The sequence below is a fragment of the Phacochoerus africanus genome, chromosome 2, assembly GCF_016906955.1.
Source record: "Phacochoerus africanus isolate WHEZ1 chromosome 2, ROS_Pafr_v1, whole genome shotgun sequence".
Taxonomy (NCBI): domain Eukaryota; kingdom Metazoa; phylum Chordata; class Mammalia; order Artiodactyla; family Suidae; genus Phacochoerus; species Phacochoerus africanus.
In genome coordinates this window covers 129,756,497-129,780,958 of record NC_062545.1, presented here as the reverse complement: position 1 = coordinate 129,780,958, position 24,462 = coordinate 129,756,497, and the positions used below count along the sequence as shown (strand labels likewise).

At 51.5% G+C, this 24,462-nt stretch overlaps 2 protein-coding genes across 9 annotated transcripts; one reads left to right on the top strand and one right to left on the bottom strand.

Moving 5' to 3' along the window:
• The first annotated feature begins 1,107 nt into the window (after positions 1-1,107).
• On the top strand, positions 1,108-7,780 carry LOC125119487 (creatine kinase U-type, mitochondrial). 8 transcript variants are annotated; one of them, XM_047766514.1, is made up of 11 exons: positions 1,307-1,390; positions 1,797-1,896; positions 2,222-2,536; positions 3,150-3,348; positions 3,552-3,647; positions 4,030-4,251; positions 4,562-4,647; positions 4,776-4,899; positions 6,910-7,044; positions 7,218-7,343; positions 7,542-7,780. In XM_047766514.1, the coding sequence occupies exons 3-11, from the start codon at positions 2,388-2,390 to the stop codon at positions 7,653-7,655; spliced, it is 1,251 nt and encodes a 416-aa protein (XP_047622470.1). In that variant the 5' UTR covers positions 1,307-1,390; positions 1,797-1,896; positions 2,222-2,387; the 3' UTR covers positions 7,656-7,780. The 8 variants fall into 8 exon arrangements, with proteins under 8 accessions (XP_047622463.1, XP_047622464.1, XP_047622470.1 ...); XM_047766511.1 differs by having other exon boundaries at positions 2,218-2,536; XM_047766510.1 differs by lacking the exon at positions 1,307-1,390 and adding an exon at positions 1,397-1,480 and having other exon boundaries at positions 2,218-2,536.
• A 234-nt stretch (positions 7,781-8,014) lies between these two features.
• STRC (stereocilin) lies at positions 8,015-24,462 on the bottom strand. The gene is made up of 29 exons (XM_047766506.1): positions 24,411-24,462; positions 23,322-24,107; positions 23,208-23,232; positions 21,184-22,438; positions 19,851-19,913; positions 19,636-19,746; positions 19,308-19,474; positions 18,941-19,127; positions 18,688-18,803; positions 18,293-18,425; positions 17,740-17,922; positions 17,422-17,460; positions 17,072-17,239; positions 16,859-16,924; positions 16,306-16,431; positions 15,938-15,996; positions 14,960-15,083; positions 14,736-14,848; positions 13,735-13,870; positions 12,655-12,851; positions 12,368-12,458; positions 12,000-12,156; positions 10,856-11,025; positions 9,776-9,931; positions 9,237-9,379; positions 8,908-9,056; positions 8,556-8,653; positions 8,315-8,462; positions 8,015-8,128 (listed from the first exon to the last, which is right to left on the bottom strand). The coding sequence occupies exons 1-29, from the start codon at positions 24,460-24,462 to the stop codon at positions 8,040-8,042; spliced, it is 5,307 nt and encodes a 1,768-aa protein (XP_047622462.1). The 3' UTR covers positions 8,015-8,039.

Here is a 24,462-nt window from a genome sequence, read left to right as displayed (position 1 = left end):
ACACTACAGCTACAGCAATGTCAGATCCAAGCCACATCTGCGACCTACATCACAGGTCCTGGCAACGCCTGATCCTTAACCCACTGAACAGTGAGGCCAGGGATCAAACCCTCTTGACTTCTATCAACTAAAGCTAGGACTCTGTTGACCTTTGCCCCCATTCTATGCTGAATTCTCCTCTGCTCAAGCCCCTTTAAAACTTCTCCAGTTTCGCTGTTCAGGGAGACAGTGCTTTGGGAGAGATGCCCAGTGATCTCCTTACTTGCTACAAGTAATAAATCCTTCCTTCTCTGAAACCTTGGCTTGGTTATGTCTATTGGCTTGACACCCACCAAAATATGAACTTGGTTTTCAGGTAACACAACCACATAGCTCCACCTAGTCTCTGATAATTGCTCTCTTAACAGAAGAAGGAACTGATGGACCCAGAAGAGAGGTGATTGGCTTTCAAGGATAGCCACAAACCAGGGAGGCAGGGAAAGGAATATAAAGGAAGCCTGAGAAGAAAGAGTGGAATGAAAGTGTAGGGGTAGAGTGGGGTCTCATCCCTGAGGCCGGAGGACAATGTGAAGAAAATTTCTTCTTGTCAAATATCCTCCCTTAAGATTTCCAAGTATCCTACTGCTTTGTGGGTACACTGAGATAACAAATGCCACCATGCCTACCTCACCTTAACTGACCCTCCATACTGAAACCAACACCTCTATTTCTTTCTTCTTTTTCTTTTTCTTTTTCTTTTTAGGGCCACACCCATGGAATATGGAAGTTCTCAGGCTAGGGATGAAATCAGAGCTGCAGCTGCCAGCCTACACCACAGCCATAGCAACACGGGATCCAAGCCACGTCTGTGACTCACATCACAGCTCATGGCAACGCTGAATCCCTGACCCACTGAATGAGGCCAGAGATCAAACCCGCATCTTCACGGATACTACTTGGATTTGTTCCCACCGCACCACATTGGGAACTCCCCCAACATCACTATTTCTGCTCCAGCATTCATTCTCCTTCCTACCTGGGCAAAGGTCAAGTCACACCCACATCACACTTGAAGATAGGGGAACAAAGCCCTCTAAATCTGAATATGCACCTTTTGAGGAGAAAGATGAGAGGTGACCAGGAGGAAGGCATATGCCCTTGAACACCACTCCCCCTTACACTCTGGATTCAACCACATTAGAGAGCCAAGAGAAGAAACGTATGTGGTGGCTGGAGACCTGTGCCAGCCTGTTCCATTCCTACACCTTGTCATTTCACCACACCCTTACTTCACCTTACACTCCCCTTTGGCCCAGGAACTAGGAGCTATATAGAGGAGGGAGATGGGAGAGGAGGAAGAGGAAACAGAATTCCCTGCCCAACTCCAGCCCACACCCAGCACCACCAACAGGTAAGCAAGCTTGCTGAGAATACTCAGGTGTCCTGTGAGCAGCAAACAGGTACCAGCCCGGAAAAGACGCTGAGAAGTAAACAATCAAAGGTGAAGTAGGAGGTGGGGAGGGGGGTACAGAAGGGAAAAAAGTAGGGGATCATGAGGAATGGAGGCAGGACATAGCAGGGCTTCAGACTTGGGGTCAGGGTGGGGGTGGGGAACACAGCATAGACGGGATTTACGTTTCCCTGATTTCTCTCAGGGAATCTTTACACAACCTTGTAAGGAGAGCACAGGTGCGACAAGAAGGAGCCTTGGTCCTCTTCCTGGTTCTAAGGGAAAGGTGACCTTGAGCCACCGGGTGTCTTTCTCCGAACCTGTGTGCTTTTCTCCGTCTTCCTCTGGTATTTGTGTTTATTCTAAGGTTTCCTGGAGGCCACCTCCCCTGGGAAGATTGAGAAGTGGCTGGGGCAGGCTGACAAGCGAGAAGAGTTTGAGCAACGACACCCTTTTATACCCACAGGGTGACAAATCGTGTTTCTGATTAAATCGAGAGGCTTAGGGGAAGGGTGTTCGGGTTTCATAGGTCCCCTTGGGTGCTGTCCTCTACTTGGTGCTGAAATCTGGACGGCCTCATCTCAGGTGGGCCCATTCCCCAAACTAAAAGTGCAAATTCCCAGTGCCCCTTATCTACCTGGTAGGTGGTGTCTACCTCTGCCTCCGCGCACCTAGCGCGGTGGCAGGCGGGAAGGCGGGGCCTACATGAGCCCCACCCCTGGAGACTGCAGCTCTAGCCTCCCTCTCCTCCGCCCGCCTGCCGCTAGCTCATTGCGCCTCTCCTGCAGTCAGGTCGGTATCGTCTTCCACTCCTGCTGCAGACTTCGCTCCAGCCCCCCATCTCGGCTTCAGCCTCACACCCAATTCCGGCTCTCAGTCTGCCTGTTTGCATCCTCCCTCCCGGTGTCTGCCTTGAGCCAGCTCCTGCTCCGAGATTCCGTAGCTGGACCCTCAAACCATGGCTGGTCCCTTCTCTCGTCTGCTGTCTGCCCGCCCGGGGCTCAGGCTCCTCGCTTTGGCTGGAGCTGGGTCTCTAGCCGCTGGGTTTCTGCTCCGCCCGGAACCTATTCGAGCCGCCAGTGAACGACGGAGGCTGTATCCCCCGAGGTATCTGTGTTTCAGGCGCCTAGGTGCGGGGAGGGGGCAGAATGGGGATGGAGATGAGGACCTGGGCAATAGACAGAGAAGGGCTATAATCACAGGGGCTCTGGAGTGGCGCTGTGCAGTCTGGAAACCTCAGTGGTGTGGGGGTGGAGGCCAAAACCTTAAGGCGAAAGCATTCCTGGGGACTTGGGACCCCGCAGTCCCTGCCCCCAAGGCCAGCTCTGGCCTTTCGAGTTCTGGCTGCACCCACTCTGACCAAATCCCTAATTGAGAGACCGGGAACTATCCTTTCTGCTCTCCTCCATCTCCTTTCCTGCTGTTCTCTCGCGTTTCCTGAATTCCCCTCCTTAGTCTTTCCCCTCCCCCATCCCTAATGTTGTGTCCTGGGGAGGAAAGAACTGAACAGATCTGGGAGCACTGAGCCCTCCAGCCAGAGGAAGCTAGAACTGTTGGGAAAGAATAGATCCTGAAAGTCCATAATGAGATTATCAAGGTTTAGCCTCCCTCTAATCTCCCCTCCTCCCAAGGAGAAAAGCCAGACATGCTCCCAGCTGACTGCACTGGGTCTAGGCCCCTTGTGCCCTCCCTCCATGGTTACTGGGTACCCCCTCCCTAGCGCTGAGTACCCAGACCTCCGAAAGCACAACAACTGCATGGCCAGTCACCTGACCCCAGCAGTCTATGCCCGGCTCTGCGACAAGACCACACCCACTGGTTGGACGCTAGATCAGTGTATCCAGACTGGCGTGGACAACCCCGGCCACCCCTTCATCAAGACTGTGGGCATGGTAGCAGGAGATGAGGAGACCTATGAGGTAGGGGGACCCCAGAGTTTCCCTGGTGATCCAACTCATCCTCCCAGTAATCCCAGCTCCTTCCCCATAAAGACTCCTCACTTTCCCTTAAGAATGGATTGTCCATACTCATGTTTTCTGACCCAGTGAAATCAATCTACAACTAAGGCCTGGGAAGAGATGGCCTCTCCTTAACCATCCTCTCCCTTTTAACTCCCCCTTAGGTATTTGCTGAGCTGTTTGACCCTGTGATCCAAGAGCGACATAATGGATATGACCCCCGGACGATGAAACATACCACTGACCTAGATGCCAGCAAGGTGGGTCAAATATTCCACTTCTTGATTTGCATTGCCTTACTTATGTATAATATTCTGTTTCTCCAATCCCTTCAGCCATAATTATTCCCTGACTCATAGTCATTATACTGCTGAGCTTTTAGTCTCACTGTGGGGAAAGAATTGTATGTTAAGGAACAGCAGATGTGGAAAGGAGAGGGCAGATGAGAATGGCTGTACCCTAAGGTGGGCAATTTGAGAGGGTTCAAAATGCCCCTTCAGTTGGAGCACTTGCCCCATGGGCTTCTCCTTTCAACACAGGCAATGAGGAACCCTCTTGTCCTTAAAGTCTCTCCTCCCCTAAGACCCTCAGCTCCCATCCACTGTGTTTCTGTGGCTTATATTAATTTTTCTTACTCCCCAGATCCGTTCTGGCTTCTTTGATGAGAGGTATGTGTTGTCCTCGAGAGTCAGAACTGGCCGAAGTATCCGGGGACTCAGCCTGCCTCCAGCCTGCACTCGGGCAGAGCGACGAGAGGTGGAACGTGTTGTGGTGGATGCCCTGAGTGGCCTGAAGGGTGACCTGGCTGGACGCTACTATCGGCTCAGTGAGATGACAGAGGCTGAACAGCAGCAACTTATTGATGTGAGGGGCCTTAATTGGTGGGATGGGCAGGTGGAAAGAAGAATCAGGGGAGACTGGGCCAGATGAGGTAGATCGGCTTTGAGGAGCCCAGTGGCTACTATGAGGGCTTTTTTTTTTTTCTTTTTATGGCTGCACCTGTGGCATATGGACATTCCCAGGCTAAGGCTGAATCGGAGCTGCAGCTGGGGCCTATGCCATGACCACAGCAACACCTGACCAAGCCATACCACACCAGATCCTTAACCTGATGAGCCACAACAGGAACTCCAACTATGAGGATTCTTAACCCAAGTCTCTTTCCTCTTCTTAGGACCACTTCCTGTTTGATAAGCCTGTGTCCCCATTGTTGACTGCAGCAGGAATGGCTCGAGACTGGCCAGATGCTCGTGGAATCTGGTATAAGGCTTACCTTACCTCTTTTGTCCCTTTGCCCTTAGAAGTGCCCTTTTTTTCCCCTCTATTTCCCCCCCCCCCATTCTTGCCCTGCCTCTTGATTGCTGTCCCTCCCTCTCTCCTGCCTTCAGGCACAACAATGAGAAGAGCTTCTTGATCTGGGTGAATGAGGAGGATCATACACGGGTCATCTCTATGGAGAAGGGTGGCAACATGAAGAAAGTGTTTGAAAGATTCTGCCGAGGCCTCAAAGAGGTTGGAGAAGGATGTATAAGGGAATTAGGTGGGAGGACTTGAAGAAAAAAAGAAGACTAGAATAGGCAGACTGACCAGATAACTTGTCAACCAACTCAGGGCACTTTTGATAGTGAAAGGGATCCCCACCAATCACCCTAGGGCAACAGGTATAAATCAGAACTGTCTAGGGAAAACCAGCATATATATGGTCACTCTAAGAGTAGGAAGAGAGAATGTCAGGAATCTAAAGTCCAAGGAAGTTAATAAAGTTGTTGCCAGATAATGTAAAGAAGGAATAAATAAAATGGAAGGCAATGGTTGGAGAGAGTGTGCACAAATAAGGAAAAGATTTAAGCCAGGATAAAGAGTGAGAGATTGGTATGTTCGTGGTTCTAATGTAACCGTCCAGTTCTGAGCCAAGGTATGCCTTAATTCCTGGATTCTATAATTCCTGCTAAAGTATCATGTCTAGATATTAAGCTGAGAGTGAGAGGGAAACCAAGGAAGGTGGAAGATGGAATGGCCTAAGTTCCAGAATTTGGCTCTACATGAGGGGTTGAACTGACTCCTCAATTATACATGAATTTGGTCTACATATTCAACTCTAGATTAGAAATCCCCATAAACCAAATCCTTACTTCATGTTCTCACATATACAGTTCTATTTTTTGTTTGTTTGTTTTTGGCTGCACCCACAGCATGTGGAAGTTCCCAGGCCAGGGATGGAACCCATGCCACAGCAGCGTCCCAGGCCGCTGCAGTGATAACACCAGATCCTTAACCTGCTACATCACCAGGGAACTCCTATACAGTTCTATTTTGAACTTGTAAAGAGAGCTCCTCTTTTAGATCTAGCTGGGAAGTTTCTATTATTATTAGCATGTAATAGATAACATTCTGACTGTAAGTGGGTAAAGGAATACTTTTTAAATGATATGCTTCAGTATTCTCATCTGTAAAATTGGGATAGGAGTTCCCGTCATCAGCACAGTGGTTAATGAATCCAACTAGGAACCATGAGGTTGCGGGTTCAATCTCTGGCCTTGCTCAGTGGGTTAAAGATCTGGCATTGCCTGAGCTGTGGTGTAGGTCGCGGACGAGGCTCAGATCCTGCTCTGCTGTGGCTCTGGTGTAGGCCAGCGGCTACAGCTCCGATTAGACCCCTAGCCTGGGAACCTCCATATGCTGCGGAAAGCTGCCCTAGAAAAGGCAAAAAAAAAAGACAAAAAAATAAAAATTGGGATAATAAGACTTCCTACAGCTTAGGTTGTGGGGACCGAGATAATGCATGCAAAGTGTGTGGCCCATAGTAAGCATTCACTAAGTGTTAGCTTCCATTATTATTCTAGATGGAAAGTTCCCCTTGTTTGGCATGTACCATATCCCCCTATGCCGTGGTACCCCCTTGCTCTGGTTAGGTAGTGGTCTTCATGTCCCTCACTCTGGCAGATCTCCAGTCTCTTCAACCTTAATATTCATCTTCATAATTAGAGTGCTTAAGTGAAACCAAAACAGGGAAGAGACTTCCCACACTCCTCTCCCATGGGCTCCTCTCCATTTTCACCTTTCTCTCTCTCTCTCTCATGTGTTCTTTCCACAGCTGAGGCTCTCTTGCTTCTTCCTGTTGCAAAGCCTACTCCCTCATTACTCTTATTTTCTGGCTGAAAGAACCCTTCCAAGCTCTAGACTCACTAGCAAAGATGTCAGTGCATGCAGAACTTATTGAATAATCGATCCTTTCTCAGTTCACCACCTCCGTTCATTTCTCTAAATCATCCTTAATGCATCATTCCCTCAAGTCTCTTTTCTTCCACAATCTTATCTTTAGGGATTTCCGACATCAAAATTACCTTGTATGCATAATACCAAGCCATTTCCTACAAAAAATAAAAACAAAACATAAAAGCAATATCATTCTTTCAACATCCCGTTTCTGGTTCTAGACATATTTCTAGAATTCCTGTGGGTCTATCTAAGGAAGGGTTCACATAATCCCTAACTTCACTGATGGAGCTTTTGTGAACTCAGGTGGAACGGCTGATCCAAGAGCGTGGCTGGGAGTTCATGTGGAATGAGCGTTTGGGATACATCCTGACCTGTCCATCTAACCTGGGCACTGGACTTCGGGCAGGAGTGCACATCAAGCTACCCCTGCTAAGCAAAGTAAAGGGGATGTGGGGGTAGAGAGGGGTGGGAGGAAGTGGGCACTTTGGAAAGGAGCAGACATTGGGGCTAAAGAGTCAGGGGAATGAGCTCTGAGCAGGCTCCAGCCTCTCAGGTAGGACCAGTGTCTGCCCCTCTTGATCCTGCCCCCCCAATCTCTATCTCTCCTCTAGGATAGCCGCTTCCCAAAGATCCTAGAGAACCTGAGACTCCAAAAGCGTGGTACTGGAGGAGTGGACACAGCTGCCACAGGCAGCATCTTTGACATCTCTAATTTGGACCGACTGGGCAAGTCTGAGGTGAGATCTTTAGGGATTAGGGATGGGTCTGTGGTGGGGTTGAAATGACAGTGAGTGAGTCTCAGGAATGTAATATAATCTGAAATGAAATTCAGGTTAAGTGGGGAGGAAGTTGGAAATGAGTTCCAAGGGCAGGCAAATCAGTGCTAAAGAAACTCAGGCTGTGGGAGGCAGAAATCAAGGATGAGGGTCCTTCAGGTGGAGCTGGTGCAGCTGGTCATCGATGGAGTAAACTACTTGATTGACTGCGAACGGCGTCTGGAGCGAGGCCAGGATATCCGCATCCCTCCACCTCTCCCCAACAAGCATTAAATTCCATCCCCAGCAGATGACTCCCAGGACCTCTGCCATTCTAGTCATGGCCCATTCTCCTTGCCCTGGGTGTCCCTTTCCCCCTCACTCCCTCTGTCCTAGTAAAGACTCCTTGCCATGCTCTAGCTGTCTGTGTTATTTCTAATGGAGGGGTGAAGAAGACATAGTCTCCAGGGGAAAAAAGCCAGTGGGGTTATTTACGATAGAGAGATACCAGCTATGGTGTGCCAGGAACACTGATTCTCAGGTGGGTGGAAAGCATTAGCATTTTACCCACTTTCCTCCTCAGCTTCCTGAGGATAATTAGAATGCACTTCCATTTGTACTTTATTCATTACTTAAAATGTCTTTCCCAAGAATCTCTCTTTAACTGTAGAGACAGGCTCATAACAGGTTGCCAAGAAAGCAGATGGTCAGTGCCAGGGCCCAGGAGGGTTGTGACCAGTCCTGGAGACCCCAGGATGTGCTTCGACCTGTAATGAGACAGAGAATGGAAGGAATATCACAACTCTGTTCCCCAGGAGCCTTGGAAACTGTATGCCTCTAGACCCCTTCACTCCAGGATTTCCCTGAAAGGTTCTGTGAGCCAACCAGTATCACATTAGGGTTCAGATTCTGGGTCAGGAGTTGGGGGCTAAGCTGTGCCACTGGGAACTCACCCTGCTGTTCTGGGCTCTCCTTCCCCTCATATTGAGCCCATGCAACTGCTCGTCGCTGCTCAGGACTCAGAAAGGCCATTTGCTCAGGAGTGACAGCCACAGCCTGAACGCTGGTTAGACTAGATAGCTGGGTGGGGCTGAACACCACCTGGGAGTGAAAGCAGGAATTGGTCTAGCCATTGCACACTTTGTTGGGTCCAGCTCTCTTGTGGTCACCCAGACCCCACTCATCAGTACTTACAGCAAATTTAGGAGCAGGGATGACAGAAATGGCAAGAGGAGTAAGGCCCTGGATTTGTCCTCGCAGCAATGCTGAAAGAGCCAGGTCTGGAATTCCAGCTGTTGAAGCAAGTGGGGTGAGCATCCAAACAATATCTTAAACTGGCCTTTTCCCTTCTCTTCAAACCTACAGATCTCCAACTATTCCCAAATTATCCTAGCATAGATCTTCCCCAATACATCTCCAACCTCTTCCCTAAATGCTTTCTCAGATTCCCACCTTAAGAATTCCAGAACAGTCCTCCACCCAGTCCATCCAGGGTATGGAAATCAACCGCTGGCACCTAGCACCAGCAATGGCCCAGTCTTCCTACCTGCTATTGTGCCAATTTCAGTGAAGATCTCAGGCCCCCAGTTACTGATTGGGCCAAAACCACCGGGCAGCACAAGAAGTTGGGCCAGAACCTCCAGTTGCTCCTCAGAACACGGGAGACGCAGGTTGCCCAGGAAGAGAGCCGCTTGGCTGTGGAAGAGTGGGAAGAAAGGGAGAAAGATTCAGCCACAGCAACAGGGTCTGAGGTCATAAGATGGCTTTGAGTGAGGTCCCTTACACCATGGGACCATTCCTGCATGATCCTTCCCTCCCCAAACAGCCCACCTTTCCCTCAGCCCCACCACCCACACACACCCCCCCACAGGTGACCTAAACTCCCAACTGCTGATATGCTGCAGCTCCTCTGGCCGAAGTCCACAGAGTGTGTAGCCCAGTGCAGTCAGGTGGAGGAAGTCCAGGTGACTCACATGCCGGCCACTCTGCCGCAGGAAACTGGAGACCACAACTCGAAGCTGGGGGTTGGGGGAGGAGGCCACAGGATAAGGAGAGAAGTCATAGGGAATTCATGGATAGGGACCTGATTAGGGGAGAGATAAGTGCTACTGGACTATATTCTTTTATTATTAAGACCTGAGGAGCCAATAGCCATGGGGAAGGTAGAGAATCAAAAAAAAAAAAAAAAAAAAAGATGGAAAAAGAGGAGGCCAAAGGGGAAAGAGGCAGGAGGAAGTATTGTATTATGTGTTCAGGGCCCCAGAGGAAGTAAATCACAGAGTTCATAAGGCTACTAGTATGGGGTAATAGGAAAAGAGAAAGAATGACCACACAGGGTCACAGAAAAAACCTCCTTGGGCTTTAGATGTCCCAGAGGTCTGAATCTGTGGGATGAGTGGGATGGAAGATGTTACCTGGACAGAGCTCCAGCCATCTATCTGCCCCAGGGTGCTCAGCACTCCCCAGTCCACCAGGACAAGCTCCTGTAGTTCCCGCTCTCCTAGACCTATTAAGAGCCGACCCAGTTGCAGGATCTGCTCAGGATGGAATCCCCTGGGGGGACCCCACAGCTAGAGAAAGAGAGGAACAGTGTGAATGGCAGGCAAAGCATTGAACTAGGAGTCAGAGTGCCAAGTCTTAGTCTTGCCTCTGACCTTAGCTGTGTAACTCTATGCAAATCATTTGCCTTCTCTGGGTCTTTAGTTTCTTCAACTGCAAAATGAGAGGTTTGGATTAAGATGCCTCTGACTAAGGTGTTAGTAAAAGGCTCAAGTCTCAGTAGAGAAGAATAGCAAACTCTAGTCTATGAGTTCTAAATTTTCATGTGCACCAGACTTATCAAGGTGGAGGATGACTATGAAGATGCAGATACCCAGACCCCATCCTCAGAGACACTTCTTCAGTGAGTCTAGCAGAGGATCCTCAAATAAACATTTTATTTATTTATTTATGCCCATGCCAGGGCATGTGGAAATTCCAAGGCCAGGGATCAAGCCACGCCACAGCTATAACCAGAGCCACAGCAGTGACAACACCAGATCCTTTACCCACTAAGCCACCAGGAACTCCTCGAATAAGCATTTTAAAAACTTTCTCCCTTGCTGTGACTGTGGCGAAGGCTGGCAGCTGTAGCTCTGGTTGGATGCCTAGCTGGGAACTTCCATATGCTGAGGGTGCAGCCCTAAAAACCAAAAAAACAAAACAAAACAAAACAAAAAAACCAAACAAACAAAAAACCCCTGCTCCCCAGAGGATTGTGATACACACTAAAATTTTTGAAGTCACTTCTCTAGTCCCTCTACCCATGCACCAGCTTCCTTTCTTCAGTATTCATCCCCTCTGACTTCCTTTTCAGGATCCAAATGCTGTAACCCTTTCTTTTATCTTCTGTTACCTCCACTTCTCACCCAGCTATCTATTCCCTTGCATCTGACACCAACCAACTTCCTTATGGCATTCCACCTCCAACCACAGTTAGCCTCTCCATCACTAACCTGTTTTGCTTTGCGCATCGCAGCCCGTAGTTCCTCAGGCCCAAGTCCTGGGTCTCCTGCAAATAGTGCTAGGCAGTCCTCAAAGTCTGAGAGCTCCATCTCTGCAATCTGGGTGGAAGACCAGGCTGAAGGGAATGTTCCCCGTATATCTGCACAATTTGGCACAGGTTCTGAAGAGGGAAGGCAGGGCCAGAGGTCAGTATAGTATTAACGCATGCCCAGAGAGATATCTATAGATGGAATGACCCCTCTAACCCTTGAAGGACAGGGCAATGTGGGCAGTATGGGTCAAGGGATTACTACAGTGTGAGATTTATAGGACTCAATGATATCAGTACAAGTGACCCTCATTTGTGGATGGAAGACCGAGGAGGTTGCCCAGGGATTAAATGACAGATCTAGATTAGAACACAGGTCCAGAGTTCCACAGTGTCTCCTTCCTACAACCTAAGCATCTTCCCAGCAGAGAGCTCCACTCTTGGCCAAGCTTAGAGCTGCGTCACCTGTTACAGGGATAAAAGAGGAGGGAAAGGGGAGTCCTGGAAGAAAAATGTATGGAGTTTTCATTGTGGCTCAGTGGTTAAGGAGCCCGACTAGTATCCATGAGAACACGGGTTTGATCCTTGGCCTTGCTCTGTGGGTTAAAGATCCGGTGTTGCCGTGAGCTGTGGAGTAAGTCACAGGCACAGCTCAGATCTGGCATTGCTGTGGCTGTGGCCAGCAGCTATAGCTCTGCTTGGACCCCTAGCCTGGGAACCTCCATATGCTGCTGGTGCAGCCCAAGAAGGACAAAAAAAAAAGTAAAGACATAAATTCCCAGAGCTATAGAACCCTAGAACTAGGATGCCTTGAAGATCATCCTACACACCCCTGTGCTCTACAGATTAGAAAACCCCAGCCCAGAAGTTCTCTGGTGGCTCAGCTGATTAAAGATCTGGCATTGTCACTGCTGAGGCTCAGGTAGCTGCTGTGGCACAGGTTCAATCCCTGGTCCAGGAACTTCTGCATGCTGCAAGCATGGCCAAGAGAGAGTAAAAAGAAAAGAGAGAAGTTGTACAAATCTGCTGGAAGGGGGTCACATCTACCTGCGTCACTGGATGTTCCTTCCTATATACCCTGATGTGTGAGCATTTGGGTGTTTCACCTGGGAGATTCACTGCAGTGGGCCGCACAACACCAGCTACCAGGGCTGCTTTCTTGGGAGCAAGCCTTGGCCCTGCACACAGTTGCCCAGCTCTGCTCCGCTCCCAGCTCTGCTGCTTCTCTAGGAGCCGCTCCAGGGTCTCTGGGCTCAAGGCCTCCTAGGTGGAAGGGTAGAGGGAGAGTGGGGAGAGCCGGGCAGGTCAGGCCAGTGACCACAGCCATAATTCCAAAGTCCTCTCTCTTTTTAGCAGTCTCTCCCAGATTCAGGCTTCACACCTTTTGCCCTCAACCTCCTTGGCCTTGGCTCCCCAGTACCAGTTCACCAGTCCCTTCTCTGCTCTTATTCCCTCCCTTGTTCCTTCACCTCACCCTGGGAACCAAGGAAATAGCCTCAGTGGACAAGGTGAATACTAGGCGTCCTGCTTGCTCTATTTCATCCTGGCTCCATAGCTCTGGTTTCCTGAGGGACAGAAAGAAAGTCAGGGGCTGGGATGCTGAGGGAACTGTGAGGAAAGGGAAGTGGGAAGAGGGCAGGCTGGGGCTGGGGACTCAGGGCTCCAAGGACCTCAAGTATATTGAATGGGCTGTCACTGACAGGCTGGTTGAGAGGGTGGGTGTAGGATGAGTTAGAATCCCAAGTTCCCAAAGGTCCATACCCAAGAAGAGGCTCCTGCAACAGCAGCTCTCCCAGCTCTGTGGCAAATAGCTCCCCTAAGCAGAAGCCCTGGAGCTGACTGAGATGGGCCAGCAGGATCTGCAGGGGGATCCGTCGTGTGCTCTCTGTCCCCAGGAATCCAACCAAGGGGCCCAATGTCTCCAGCACTTCCCTTGAGACTATTGTCTCCTTTGGAGCCTGGAGATGGGACAATGCACCACTAACCCAGAGGACCAGAATCCGATCAAGATACCAAGACCTTTAACCTTGCCTCCCTCCAGCTCCTAACTCAAGACCCTATGGAATTCATTGCTTACCATTGCTTACCACTTTTCTTTCCTTTTGTTTTGCTTTTTAGGGCTGCACCTGCAGCATATGGAAGTTCTCAGGCTAGGGGCTGAATCAGAGCTGCAGCTGCCAGCCTATGCCACACCCACCACAACACCAGATCCTTCACCCCAGAATGAGGCCCCGTATCCTTTTTTTTTTTTTTTTTTTTGCTTTTTAGGGCCACACCCAAGGCCTGTGGAGGTTCCCAGGCTAGGGGTCGAATCGGAGCTACAGCTGCTGGCCTACACCACAGCCACAGCAATGCAGGATCTGAACCACGTCTGTGACCTACACCACAGCTCACACCAATGCCGGATCCTTAACCCACTGATTGAGGCCATGGATCGAACCTGCAACCTCATGGTTCCTAGTCGGATTTGTTTCCGCTGCCCTACGATGGGAACTCCCGAACCCACATCCTCACAGACATTAGTCGGGTTTGTTACCACTGAGAAACCATGGGAACTCCCACTTTTCTAAACAAGGAACCCAAACTGGAGCAGGAAGAAAGACTGAGAAGTAGAATCCAAGGAATTTCTTATACTCCAAGGGCTATGGACAAGAAACCTGAAGCAGACTGTCAAAGAATAGAACCCAGAGGTGGATCTTGTGGGTAGAGCCTTGTAAACAAAAACCTGTTTGGCAACAAAAGTCCAGATCTGGGCCTAGAGGACAGAGAGCATTGTCTGAGGGATGAGAATTGATTGCCCAGGCCACAGTTCTGAGTTGGCGGCGGGGGGGAGACTCTTACCAAGTTTTGTAGTGCCCTCTCTGCCAGGGCTGCCCGGTGGAGTGGGGTCAGTGCCAACAGCTGCTCTGGAGTGCCTCGTACCAGCTCTACCACCAGCATGATGGACTCATTGGAGAGTCTGTCAATCAACCGGATCCTATAACAATATGACAACAGGGGGACCACAGGATGCCACGTTTCCCAGACAAGAGGTAACACCAGACCAAGCCCTGGGGCCCTGGATAGGAACTGATACTAAACAGCCCCAGGAGTTTCCTGGTGGCTCATCCAGTTAAAGATCTGGCATTGTCCTGTGTGCCTACACCACAGCCACAGCAATGCCAGATCCAAGCCACATTTGTGACCTACACTGCACTTGCAGCATGCCAGATCCTTAGCCCACGGAGCGAGGCCAGTGATCGAACCTGCATCCTCATGGATACTAGTTGGGTTCTTAACCAGCTGAATCACCAGGGGGAACACCAAAACCTGAGAGGTTTTTAAGAGAGATATTTTCTTATCCCTTGTCCACAAATGAGGAAGTTGAGTCTGCTAACTCATAGTCTGGAATCTCCCACCTCCCCCAGGACTTTGGGATTCTAAATTATTTCCAAGAACCAATATATTTAAACAGATTTGAATGGCTTTTTTTTTTTTTTAAGCGCTTTTTCTGAAAAAATCAGAAGTAACAGACCTAGGGTTGCCAGGTCTGGAACTGAGCCAAGTAGCAAAGAGCCAAACCTGTGGAAAGACCTATAGAATATAAGGATGGCATAGGTTATACAAAGATTGCTTGGCAACATTACAGTGTTGCCACCGTCAGTGGTCCCATGCTGGGGCCATGTTCAGGAAGCCAGCCCATACAGAGAGCAACTTTGAATAAAACCCTTTCTTTAGGCTCTAACTGATGTCAGGGAAACCACCAGGCACAAAAACACCACCTCTGGAGCATTTCCTAAGGGCAGATCTTCTACCCAAGGTTGAGCCTTCTGAGAAGCCAGTATCTCCAGGTGTAGCCTTACGGTAAGTCCAGGAGTAGCTTGGTGTCCAGACCACTCAGTTCTGGCCCCAGAGCTGCCAGCTCTGGCTCCGGCATTGCCATCCTCCGCTGGAGCTCTGCCCAGATACAGGTCCTCTGTGGCAAAGTGTAGGGAAGCGGGTTCAGAACAGCTGAGCATGGAAGCTGGGTTCAGGACCCAGGGTCCCTGCCTCCCTGTTCCCAGTAATACCCAAGCACCCCTCTCACCAGGCTCCCTCGAACCCCAGTGGGCAGCTGGTAGACCATGTGCACCACTTCAAGGAAGTCTGCCATCGAGCTGATCTGCTGCAGAAATTCACAGGACATGCCCCCTGCCAGAGTACCCAGAGCCCTGCAGGTGTGTGAGTGGGAAGATGCTCACGCACCACATGCCACACCTGTCTGCTCCGTGATATCAACATTCCCAACACAAGTACAGACATTCCTTTATGGTCATTTATAGCTTGAGAAATGTTCTCCCAAAGATATTCCCCTTGGCTCCCCACAAATCATCACTGTTTATCAGAGAAGAAAATAAACATTTACAGAAGTCGTGACATTCCCAATGTCATTCTACTAGAAATGTGGTAAAGTCTGACTAGAGCGTGGACCTCAGATTCTGAAGTCCATGGCTCTTTGCTTTTTTTGTTTTGTTTTGTTGTCTTTTTAGGGCCACATCTGAGCATACGGAGGTTCCCAGGCTAGAGGTCAAATCGGAGCTGTAGTGGCCAGCCTACGCCGCAGCAACACCAGATGCAAGCCACATCTGCAACCTACATCACAGCTCTTGGCAACGCCAGATCCTTAACCCACTGAGCAGAGCCAGGGGTGGAACCCGCATCCTCATGGATACTAGTTGGGTTCATTTCCACTGAGCCACAACGGGAATGCCAAGGTAGGTACCATTTTAATTCTTATTCTACAGAAGGAAAAATTGAAGCTTAGAGAGGTTAAATGACTTGCCCAAAATCTTGAATAGGGTAGGACCTGAACACAGGTCTTCTGAATCCCTTAGATCCAGTCAGGTGTTGTGCTACAGAAGGGCAGGAAGGCCAGGGGAAGAGGAGCTAGGAGAAGACCCACAAGCTGAGGGTCATCATTCCTTCTCATACCCCTTCCCCTGCCTATCACAGGGTGCCTGGCACATGGTAAACACTCAAAAAATGTTAGCTGAATTAAACTCACAGCTCAATGCAAGTTACTCACTGTAGATTCCTGAGGGTCATGTTAGTGGGTACCTGCATCTTCTTCCAGAGAAACTGTGCCTACAAGAGAAAGAAAAAAGAGCCGATTCCCAGCAGAAAGATTGCCCAAAGACCTGAGATGCCTTGGACCCAATACTGCTTCTCCACCCTCTGGATCCCACCAGCCTCTTGATCTCCCAATTGCCCACTCCTCTCTGAGGTGGGGAGAGGGGAAGAAATGGAGGAATAGGGAGGAGAGAGAAAGAAAGAGCAAAGCAAGTCATATCATAAGGGATGCTAGGGATAAGGTGCCTAATCAGAGCCAAAGACTGGGTAAGGGAGGTGGAAAATTTCAAGAGAAGGGAGTCCTGGGGTGATGGGGAGAATTACCTGCTGCTCAGACCAGGGCAGCTCCCGGTAGCGCCGTCGGTCAGCCAGGAGAGCAGCAGAGTCCAGGTGCAGCAGCTTTATTGGGAGCAGGGGGAGCAGGCAGTCTGGCCAGGTGGTGGGGATAGGCTGCTAGGGAGTGGGCAGCAGTGGAGTGATTGGTGAAAGGATGTCTGGGCTCAGGCCTCAGAGAAGAAGTGGAACCATGGGAGCAGGAAGGGACCAAAACTAGGAGAAGGGTGGAATGGCATGTGCCACTCTAGCAGGGAACACTTAAGAGCCCTCACAGTAAAGGTGGCTGTGGTTTTGTTGTGGCTATTTAGGCACCTGATGAACCAACCAAACCCCCTTTGTCTCTCTGAGCCTTCATTTCTATCTGAAAGCTGAGCCATGCTGTCCTGCAGCCACATGTGGGGAGAGCTGCTAATGTTCTGGAGGGCACAGAGTTAACTTGGACTCTCAGGGCCAGGGCAGCGAGAGAATGGGGGGCAGCAGCAGCCCAGTGAGACCGTCCTGAGACATGAAAAGGAGCTTAGTTGGGAGAAACCACACGTACCTGACCAGGGATACACACAGCTGCACCCGCACCTGTTGCACCCATGTTTTTAACTCCATCTTTCACCTGTATAAGAATTGGCTGTGTGTGTGTGTGTGTGTGTGTGTAAAAGTGAGGAAGTTTTGGGGGGCATTCCCTGGCCGTAGGGGAGAGGGCTTCCCCCTCAGCCAGAGCCCCCATCCCCATTGTCCATCATCCCTGCTGCTCTCCTACCCGAAAGGTCTGCAGCAGCGCCACGGTCTGGCAGGCTGAGAGGCGTGAGAGTTCAGGGGCCAGGCAGGAACAGGCCCCAACCAGAACTTGCCTAGGGATGGCCTGGAGTGTCTGGGAGCTGAGGCCTGGAAGCAGAGGGTGCAAGGAGCAGAATTCCTCCAGGGACAGCTGGGGAGCAAGAGAGACAAGAGGCCTGGAGAAGATGGGCCAGGTGGTAGGGAAGAGGACTGTCTAGTACAGCAAGGCAGTAGGTGTAAGGGGAGCTGTGAGGGGAGAAGGGTCAGATGTAGGAGCCAGGAAAGAGAGGGGCGGAGAGCTTGGGGGAATGCTGAGAAGTGGCTGCTACTCACATCATGCCTAGGGAGGAGCCGTCCCAGCAGTAGGACAGCCTAAGATAGGATGGAACAGGAAACAACAGCTCTCAGGTCTTGGCAGCCAGGTCCCAAGGAGGTCCTGCCTGCCCTCCCAAACTTCCAAGCTCCCTCTCTACCACCCCAGTGACCAGCCTGGCCCTAGGCTCTTCATCTGAGGAAAGGGGAAGAAGGCATCCTCCTTGGGACAGAGTAAAGGGAGGTTTTGGGATGGGGGGCGCTGATGGTGTCCCTGAATGTAATTCTCCCGAGGTGCCAGGGGTGGGGGGTGGAAGCCAGAGTGTGAGACAGGCCCACCTGGGCGGGTGTGACACTGGTTCCTTGAAGGGCAGGAAGCATGGCTCTGAGCTGGGGCTCTGACAGCTCCTGTAGGAAGCGGAGGCCCAGCTGAGGGAAGAGAGGGGCCCAAACTCGAAGCTCCCTGGGGCTCAGCACAGCTCCTCCAGATGAGCGCAACACCCCCAGAAGTTCATATGCTACCTGAAACCAAAGAAGGTTTGGGGCTGGAAAGAAGAGAGGTGAACCTTAAGCATCCTCTCTAATCCCACATCTGGATTTCCCAGGATCTGGGTGCTGGCTTGGAACCAAGGATGGGACGGGAGCAGACTGGGCTCAAGACATCAATCAAGGGTATGTTTGAGACGTCATAGACCAGATGGAGCAGAGTCAGGAGGAGGTGGAAATGGATAAGATGGGAAGTAAGGAATGAAGGTGGCTGAGGCAGAATGAGGACTGACACCACTGTGCTCAAGCTGGACGGAGATGACTGGGCTAGTCCTCCACACAGACCACCCCACCCCCCACCCCAGGGAAAGCCTGGAGCCTTGTAGGCCTTTGCCAAGGGGCTCACCCGTCCTTGTGGGCTGAGGGTCCCATTGGCCGCACATTCCAACAGCCCCCGTTCTATAGGTCCCATTGGATCATTCAAGGGTGCCAGGCTCTGAAGCTCCTCAGGGCTCAGGAAACAGGCGAGGGGACCCAGCCTGAGGAGGGTAGGAAGCTGGCCTTCATGTGGTCACTGAGGCTGGGACTGAAGCAGGGACTATGGGGGTACGTAGAGCAAACACTCTGATCACTGGACTAGGAAACGTGGATGCCACAGATGGGCCTCGCTGCTGGAGCTCCACACTGCCATGCACCACTGCCTACTCTCTTGCCCCTTCCTTCCCAGGACTCCAATCCATGTTGGCAGCTATACCTGCCTCTCTCTCTCTGGCCTTTACCAATGATCCCACAACCACTCACCTGCGCACCTGTTCCTCTCCATCGTGGACACTCTGGTTCACCAGGCTACGCAGCACATGTCGGGCATGTCCTGGCCCGAGACCTGCTGCTGGCCAGCTATCTCCCAGGGCCTGGATCTGAGATGGGGAGGGTCAGCTCATGTTGGGGATCAGTGTGGGGCATTTACGGGGAGGGGCTCACTAGGAGACATGCTGCAGACTCCCACCTTATCCAGCAGAAAACAGGCTAGTCCAATAAATGATCATTCTCCTACCTGATGAGGGCTGAGCTGCAGAAAATTCTCCAGAGGGAGATGGGGAAGCAAGGGCAACACTGCCCAAAGCAGCTCTTGGGGCCAGGCAGGCACCTCCCCGAAGAGCTCAGGGGCCAGTAGCCGCTTTGCCAGAGCCTCCTTCTGTTCAGGCCTCATTCCAGGACTGTAATCCCGGATGGCAGCCAGGCTGGGGAGAATAACAGGTCTTACCCCTAGACCCTGTTCCGAACTGTTGTGCCCTAGCTCTGTGCAGCCCTGCTGTCCTGGGCAGGAAGGAGACTCCCCAGTTTTAATAGAAGGGGCTGCTCCAGGTGGGTGGGGTTGATCTGATCCTGACAGGATTAGGGGGAGAGTATGGGGCCCTTACACACTGTCATTGGCCAAAAGGGATGGTGGGAAGCGCATCAGGTCGGAGACAGCCAAGAAGGGGATGAGCGGTGACAGGTCAATGAAGAGCTGGGAGGTGAGGCGCGGGTACCGCTGGAGCAGCAAAGCTGTCAGGCGACCCAAGGCCTGCTCCTCAGATGGTGGCACCTGTGACGACACAGGAATGGATGCCAGCTCTGGAGAGGCCCACTATCCTATCCTCTGAGTTCCTCCTTCTGCTGGATGAGCCCTCTGCCCACTGGGTTCCAAGTGTTCTTGATTTTTAGCTCTCCCCTGCCACCCTTGTTCCCGTCTCCTTCCATGCCCACCTGCAGCTGGGCCCAGGAACGGTGCATGAGCGTCAGGAAGCCCTGAGCAGCCTCCCTCTCTGCTGAAAGCACTACCTGCTGGAGGTTTTCTGGTGGCATGTGTAGATATGCCTGGGAGTAGAAGGTCATGGTAGTTACAGCTTTCCTGGGCAACGACTTCAGGCCACAGCTGTCAGCCAGTCCACCCACATACCCATCCCACCCCCATCTGTTACCTGCACTAGAATTTGCAGGGCCCAAACACTCTTCTCCCTCTGGAGCAGATCCCACAGCACAGGCTGGTGGAGAAACAGAAAAGATGTTAGGAGAGCTGCCACCTCTGCCCCCCCTGCAGCTTCCCCAGTTTCCAGCTCCACTTGCTAGGATGTTTATCCTTCATCCAAAGCTAGCTAGTGTCTCCTCAGATCTTAAACATCTTTAGGTCAGGGGCCTTGTCTCTAAATTCTCTTATAGCCCTTCCCATGCCAGGCCCATAGCTGGCTCAATAATACTTGTAGATAGGAACCAAATTATTACATTTCACTGGACCCAGGACTCGAGAAAGGTGGACCTTAACACAGAGTAAAGAAACTTTATATGCCCTAGGGAACCTAGTAAAGTGTCTTACATATAACAGGAACTCAAAGAATGAACTATGGTGTTCACATATTCTAGCCCCTTCACTCTAGAGAGAAGAAACGGAAGCCCAGGAAAACCAAATTAAATTATTTGCCTAACACCACACTTGCGGCAGAGTTGAACCTAGAACCCAACTCTTCTGATTTGCAGTCACCCTGAATTTTTCTCCTTTCTGTCTTATCTCTCTACATTTTGCCAGCTTCTAATTTTCACTATCTAGGGATAGAATTAGAGCTCTCTAAGTTGATCCCCTCACTTTCTGGACACAGAAAGGGGGAGAATCAAAGCGTCAGAAAGAATAATGAGGTAACTGGAGTTCCCGTCATGGCGCAGTGGTTAACGAATCCAACTAGGAACCATGAGGTTGCAGGTTCGATCCCTGGCCTTGCTCAGTGGGTTGAGGATCTGGCATTGCTGTGAGCTGTGGTGTACATTGCAGGTGCAATCGGACCTGGCGTTGCTGTGGCTCTGGTGTAGGCTGGTGGCTACAGCTCTGATTAGACCCCTAGCCTGGGAACCTCCATATGTCGCAGGAGCGGCCCTAGAAAAGGCGAAAAGACAAAAAAAAATTAAAAAAGAAAAAAAGAAAAGAAAAGAATAATGAGGTAATATGTATTGCATGTTTATATATCACATACTAATGCTAAGCCTACAGCATGTATTATCGATGTAATCCTTACAGCCACCCTAAAAGAGTGGCACTATTATCCTCCACCATTTGTTTAAAGATGACAAAAACATTGCTCAGAGAGGTTAAAAACTTGTCCAGGGTTGATCATAGAACTAAGATATGATCCCAAGCCTGTGTAAGTCCAGAGCTGCAGGCTTAAGCCACTGCACTGTACTACTGCTTCTCAAGAATAAATTAGAGAATTCCCATGGAGGCCCTTCTCTCTGTTCCAGGAGCTTTCACCTTAGCAGACCACTTACACTGAAGCAGGCCAGCAGCTCCATCTTGCTTAAATCAGAGCTGGAGCTGGCAGTGGGGTCGAAGTCCAGTGGGGTCGGCTGCTCCTCCTGTTCCAGGTACTCCCCGACTGTCCGTAGCACACTGTGCCGGCCTTCTGGGCGGAAGGCATCCCAGAAGGAGCAGTTGTCTGGGAGACTGGAGAGCATCAGGGCCTGACCCAGCATCCCCTGGGCCTCATTCCCTCCGGTGCCTGGACCCAGGAGGAAGGCCAGCAGGCGCAGGAAATAGTGTAGGCGTGTGGAGTGGGCAAGGGCCGGCATGGAGGACTGACAGCGTGGTAGTTGTGACAGCATGCCGAGCAGGAAGGGGCCCGGGGCCAGGCAGAGTGGAGATGGTCCCAGTGGTGGTAGAGAGGGCAGAAGAGGACCCAGTAACCCCTCCAGGAAGCAAGTATCATTGCCCCCACGACTTATCCTGCACTGGCCTGCTAGCCAAGGCCAGAAGGGTACCAGGGCCTCGTACATGGTGTCATTGGCACAGACCATCATCAGGAAGCTGCCTCCATCTGGGCAGCGCTCCCCACAAGGTCCAGTGTGGCAGGGTGGGGAGGCAGTGACATCTGGGGTGGGCCCCTGGCACACATGCTGAACCCAAGCCTGATTGCTGGGGGGCACAGCCTGCAGACTGGCCTCCCCACACAGCCGCTCGGCCCATAGAGTCTCGTTCTCCAAGAAGCAGCCCCAGAAGATCTCTGGGGTGACAGGGACAGGGGGAAGGCCTTCAGGGCAGCTGGTGGGGGGTGGAAGCAGGCCAGCACAGAGCCGCTTTATCAGGCGGCGGTTGGGGCCCAACAGGGTAGAGAAGGAGAGGTTGCCACAGATGGCCTCTAGGAACTGATCGGGAAACTGGTCGTGGCAGGCCTGGAGCCAGCCTTGGGCACCTGGTACCCATGAGACTGCATACCACACAGCTGTCTGGCAGATGGCAGCAGTGCTAGGAGGGGGTTGCGGGGTGGTAGGCTTGGCATGCTGGCAGAGCAAGTGGATGGAGAAGTTGGAGATGCTGTAGGGTGGTGCTGGGGCTGAGTGGTTCTCACAGAGGGCCTCCACAGAGATGGCCCGCCGTTGGCGAGGGCTGATGTGGGCTGAGGGCTGGGAAGTCCTGGGCAGAGGCACACCTGTGCTCAAGCAGTGGAGGAGGGCTGGGGGTGGGGGTGGTGATCCAGACAGAAAGCCCAGCGCCTGGACATCCCAGGAAAGGTTGTGCCGGATGCCCCTGGGTGCAGAGGGAGGAGCAGGCAGTGTCTTGTCAGTTTACATTTTCTCAAGTTAAAAATTCTTGTCTTGGCCCAGAGCCCACGGTATATTGGGTGGGGCCTCGGGGAGGCCGGTGGCAAACACAGGCTTTTCCAAAAGTGAGGTCCTTATAAGTATTGGTATTGTTTAAATGCTGGGTTGCAGGTGAAAGGGAAAGAGATCTGTCCCACAAAGGTACAAAATCACCTATGAGCAGCCCAGCTGGTGTTCCTTCTGTCCACCTGGTTCCCTTCTTTCTCCTTTCTGCATACACTTTAGGTAACTTAAACACAACTCTTGGTTGGCCTCATATCAGCAAATCTGCCCAGCAACTGAATCTGTCCACCTGTGCTCTGGCACAGTTGTACTGAAATAGTAAGTGGTGGAGAAATCCAATCTTGCCCTTTCTTTCCATACCCCAACTTTATTAGTTAACATTTATCAAGCACTAAGTACCAAGCATAATTCCGAGTGGTTTACACATACAGTATCAACTCCCTTAATCCCCTACAAAACCTCTGCAGTAACTAATATTATATTTATTTTATAAGTGGGGAAATTGAGGCATAGAATGAGACTGTAACCTGCCCAAGGTCACACAGCTAGGAAGAGGTAGAGCTGGGACACCAACCCGGATAATCACAGTCTAAAACCACTAAACGACACCCCTCCCTCCAGCTTCGTCTTCTCTTTTGGAGGCTGATGACTTCCCAGGCCCAACCCCTCAGAACTCCTCTCCTGTTACTTACCACAAGAGCAGCTGCTGAAGGTTGCCTAGGAAGGAAAGAGTAAGGAAGAGGACTACCCTAGTCTCATTCATTCTTGCCCTGCCACAGCCCAGCCCCGGACCCAGCAGCACTCACCTCCCTGGCACTGCCCATTGGCATCAGGCTCTGGTTGCCCCAGAACGGAAAAGACCTCATCCTGCAGTGAGTGAGTGACACGGAGCAGCCCTTCCTGGAAGGTAGCATAGAGTGGGGCCCCCACTGTGCGCAGCAGACCTCCCCAAAGAGCCTCCTCAGAGCCCAGTTCCCCTACTGGGGTGAGCAAACTCAACAGACCCTGCAAAAGATGGGGGGCTGGCTCCCTCCCATCAAGGCCTGTGGCATTGGTGAGGTCTATATCGGGCTGCACCTGCACCAGGGTCTGCCAGCGTGTGCCTTCTAACAACAGCAGCAGAGAAGGCAACCAGTCAGCTGTCAGAACACAGTCAGAGGGCCCATCACGGGTACATGGGGGCCGGGTAGGGGTAGGGGGCCCCCCAGGAACTAAGGCTCCCAGTAGCACCTCTGCAAGTCCACCCAGCACACCCGCCTGGTGCCCTAGGAAGTCCCGGGGTGTCTGTTCCTGTCCCAGCAGTGCCAGCACATCCCCCAGCAACCCTAGCATTGGCTCCCAGTCTGGGCTGCCTCTCAGTGTCACTAAGAAATCATGGAGCCGGAGGGCAGGGGGCTGGAGAGGTGGGGGCTCTCCCACTGGTCCCTCCCCCATTCTCCCAGGCTCAAAGGAAGAAGAAATGTTGGCCAGGAATGCAGAGAACCGTGAGCGCCTGAGGGACCTCTGGGGAGCCTGGTCCAGAGCGGAGAAAAATGACTTCAGGAGGAAGAGACCAGAGTCCAGGGACTGAGGCCCAGTGGGAACCAGAGTCACTGTAAGGAGAGAAAGGGGAGACCACTGAAGAGGAAAAGCCTAGAACCAAAAGTTAGCCCTGCCCTGGAGCTCAGTCTCTAGCTGGATGTAAAGATGAGGTGAAGGAGTTGGTGAGCTGAATCCCTTTCAGCAAAGGTGCAAGTCTGGCCTGCTTTCTTAACACTTGTTTTCTCCTTAGTGCCAGTCTCTGCCCCTCTTCCTCACCCCTTTGTCTTTTCTCTAACCAGTTAATCTCTGCATTCTGAAGTCTCTTTGCTGCAGCCATCCCCTTCCTCCCCAGCCCTGCTCGATGTTCCTCTCACCTGCCCAGGATAACAGCAGCAGCAGCAGCAGGGGCCAGAGGCTCAGAGCCAT

Excerpts from the sequence above, each read along its gene's own strand:
- LOC125119487 (XM_047766507.1), top strand. The coding sequence starts at position 2,388 with ATGGCTGGTCCCTTCTCTCGTCTGCTGTCTGCCCGCCCGGGGCTCAGG. Across the intron at positions 3,648-4,029 it reads CTGACCTAGATGCCAGCAAG|ATCCGTTCTGGCTTCTTTGA; the intron begins GTGGGTCAAATA and ends CTTACTCCCCAG. Across the intron at positions 4,252-4,561 it reads AACAGCAGCAACTTATTGAT|GACCACTTCCTGTTTGATAA; the intron begins GTGAGGGGCCTT and ends TCCTCTTCTTAG.
- STRC (XM_047766506.1), bottom strand. The coding sequence starts at position 24,462 with ATGGCTCTGAGCCTCTGGCCCCTGCTGCTGCTGCTGCTGTTATCCTGG. Across the intron at positions 19,128-19,307 it reads CTTTTGGCCAATGACAGTGT|CCTGGCTGCCATCCGGGATT; the intron begins GTAAGGGCCCCA and ends TATTCTCCCCAG. Across the intron at positions 13,871-14,735 it reads AAGCTACTCCTGGACTTACC|GATCCGGTTGATTGACAGAC; the intron begins GTAAGGCTACAC and ends ATATTGTTATAG.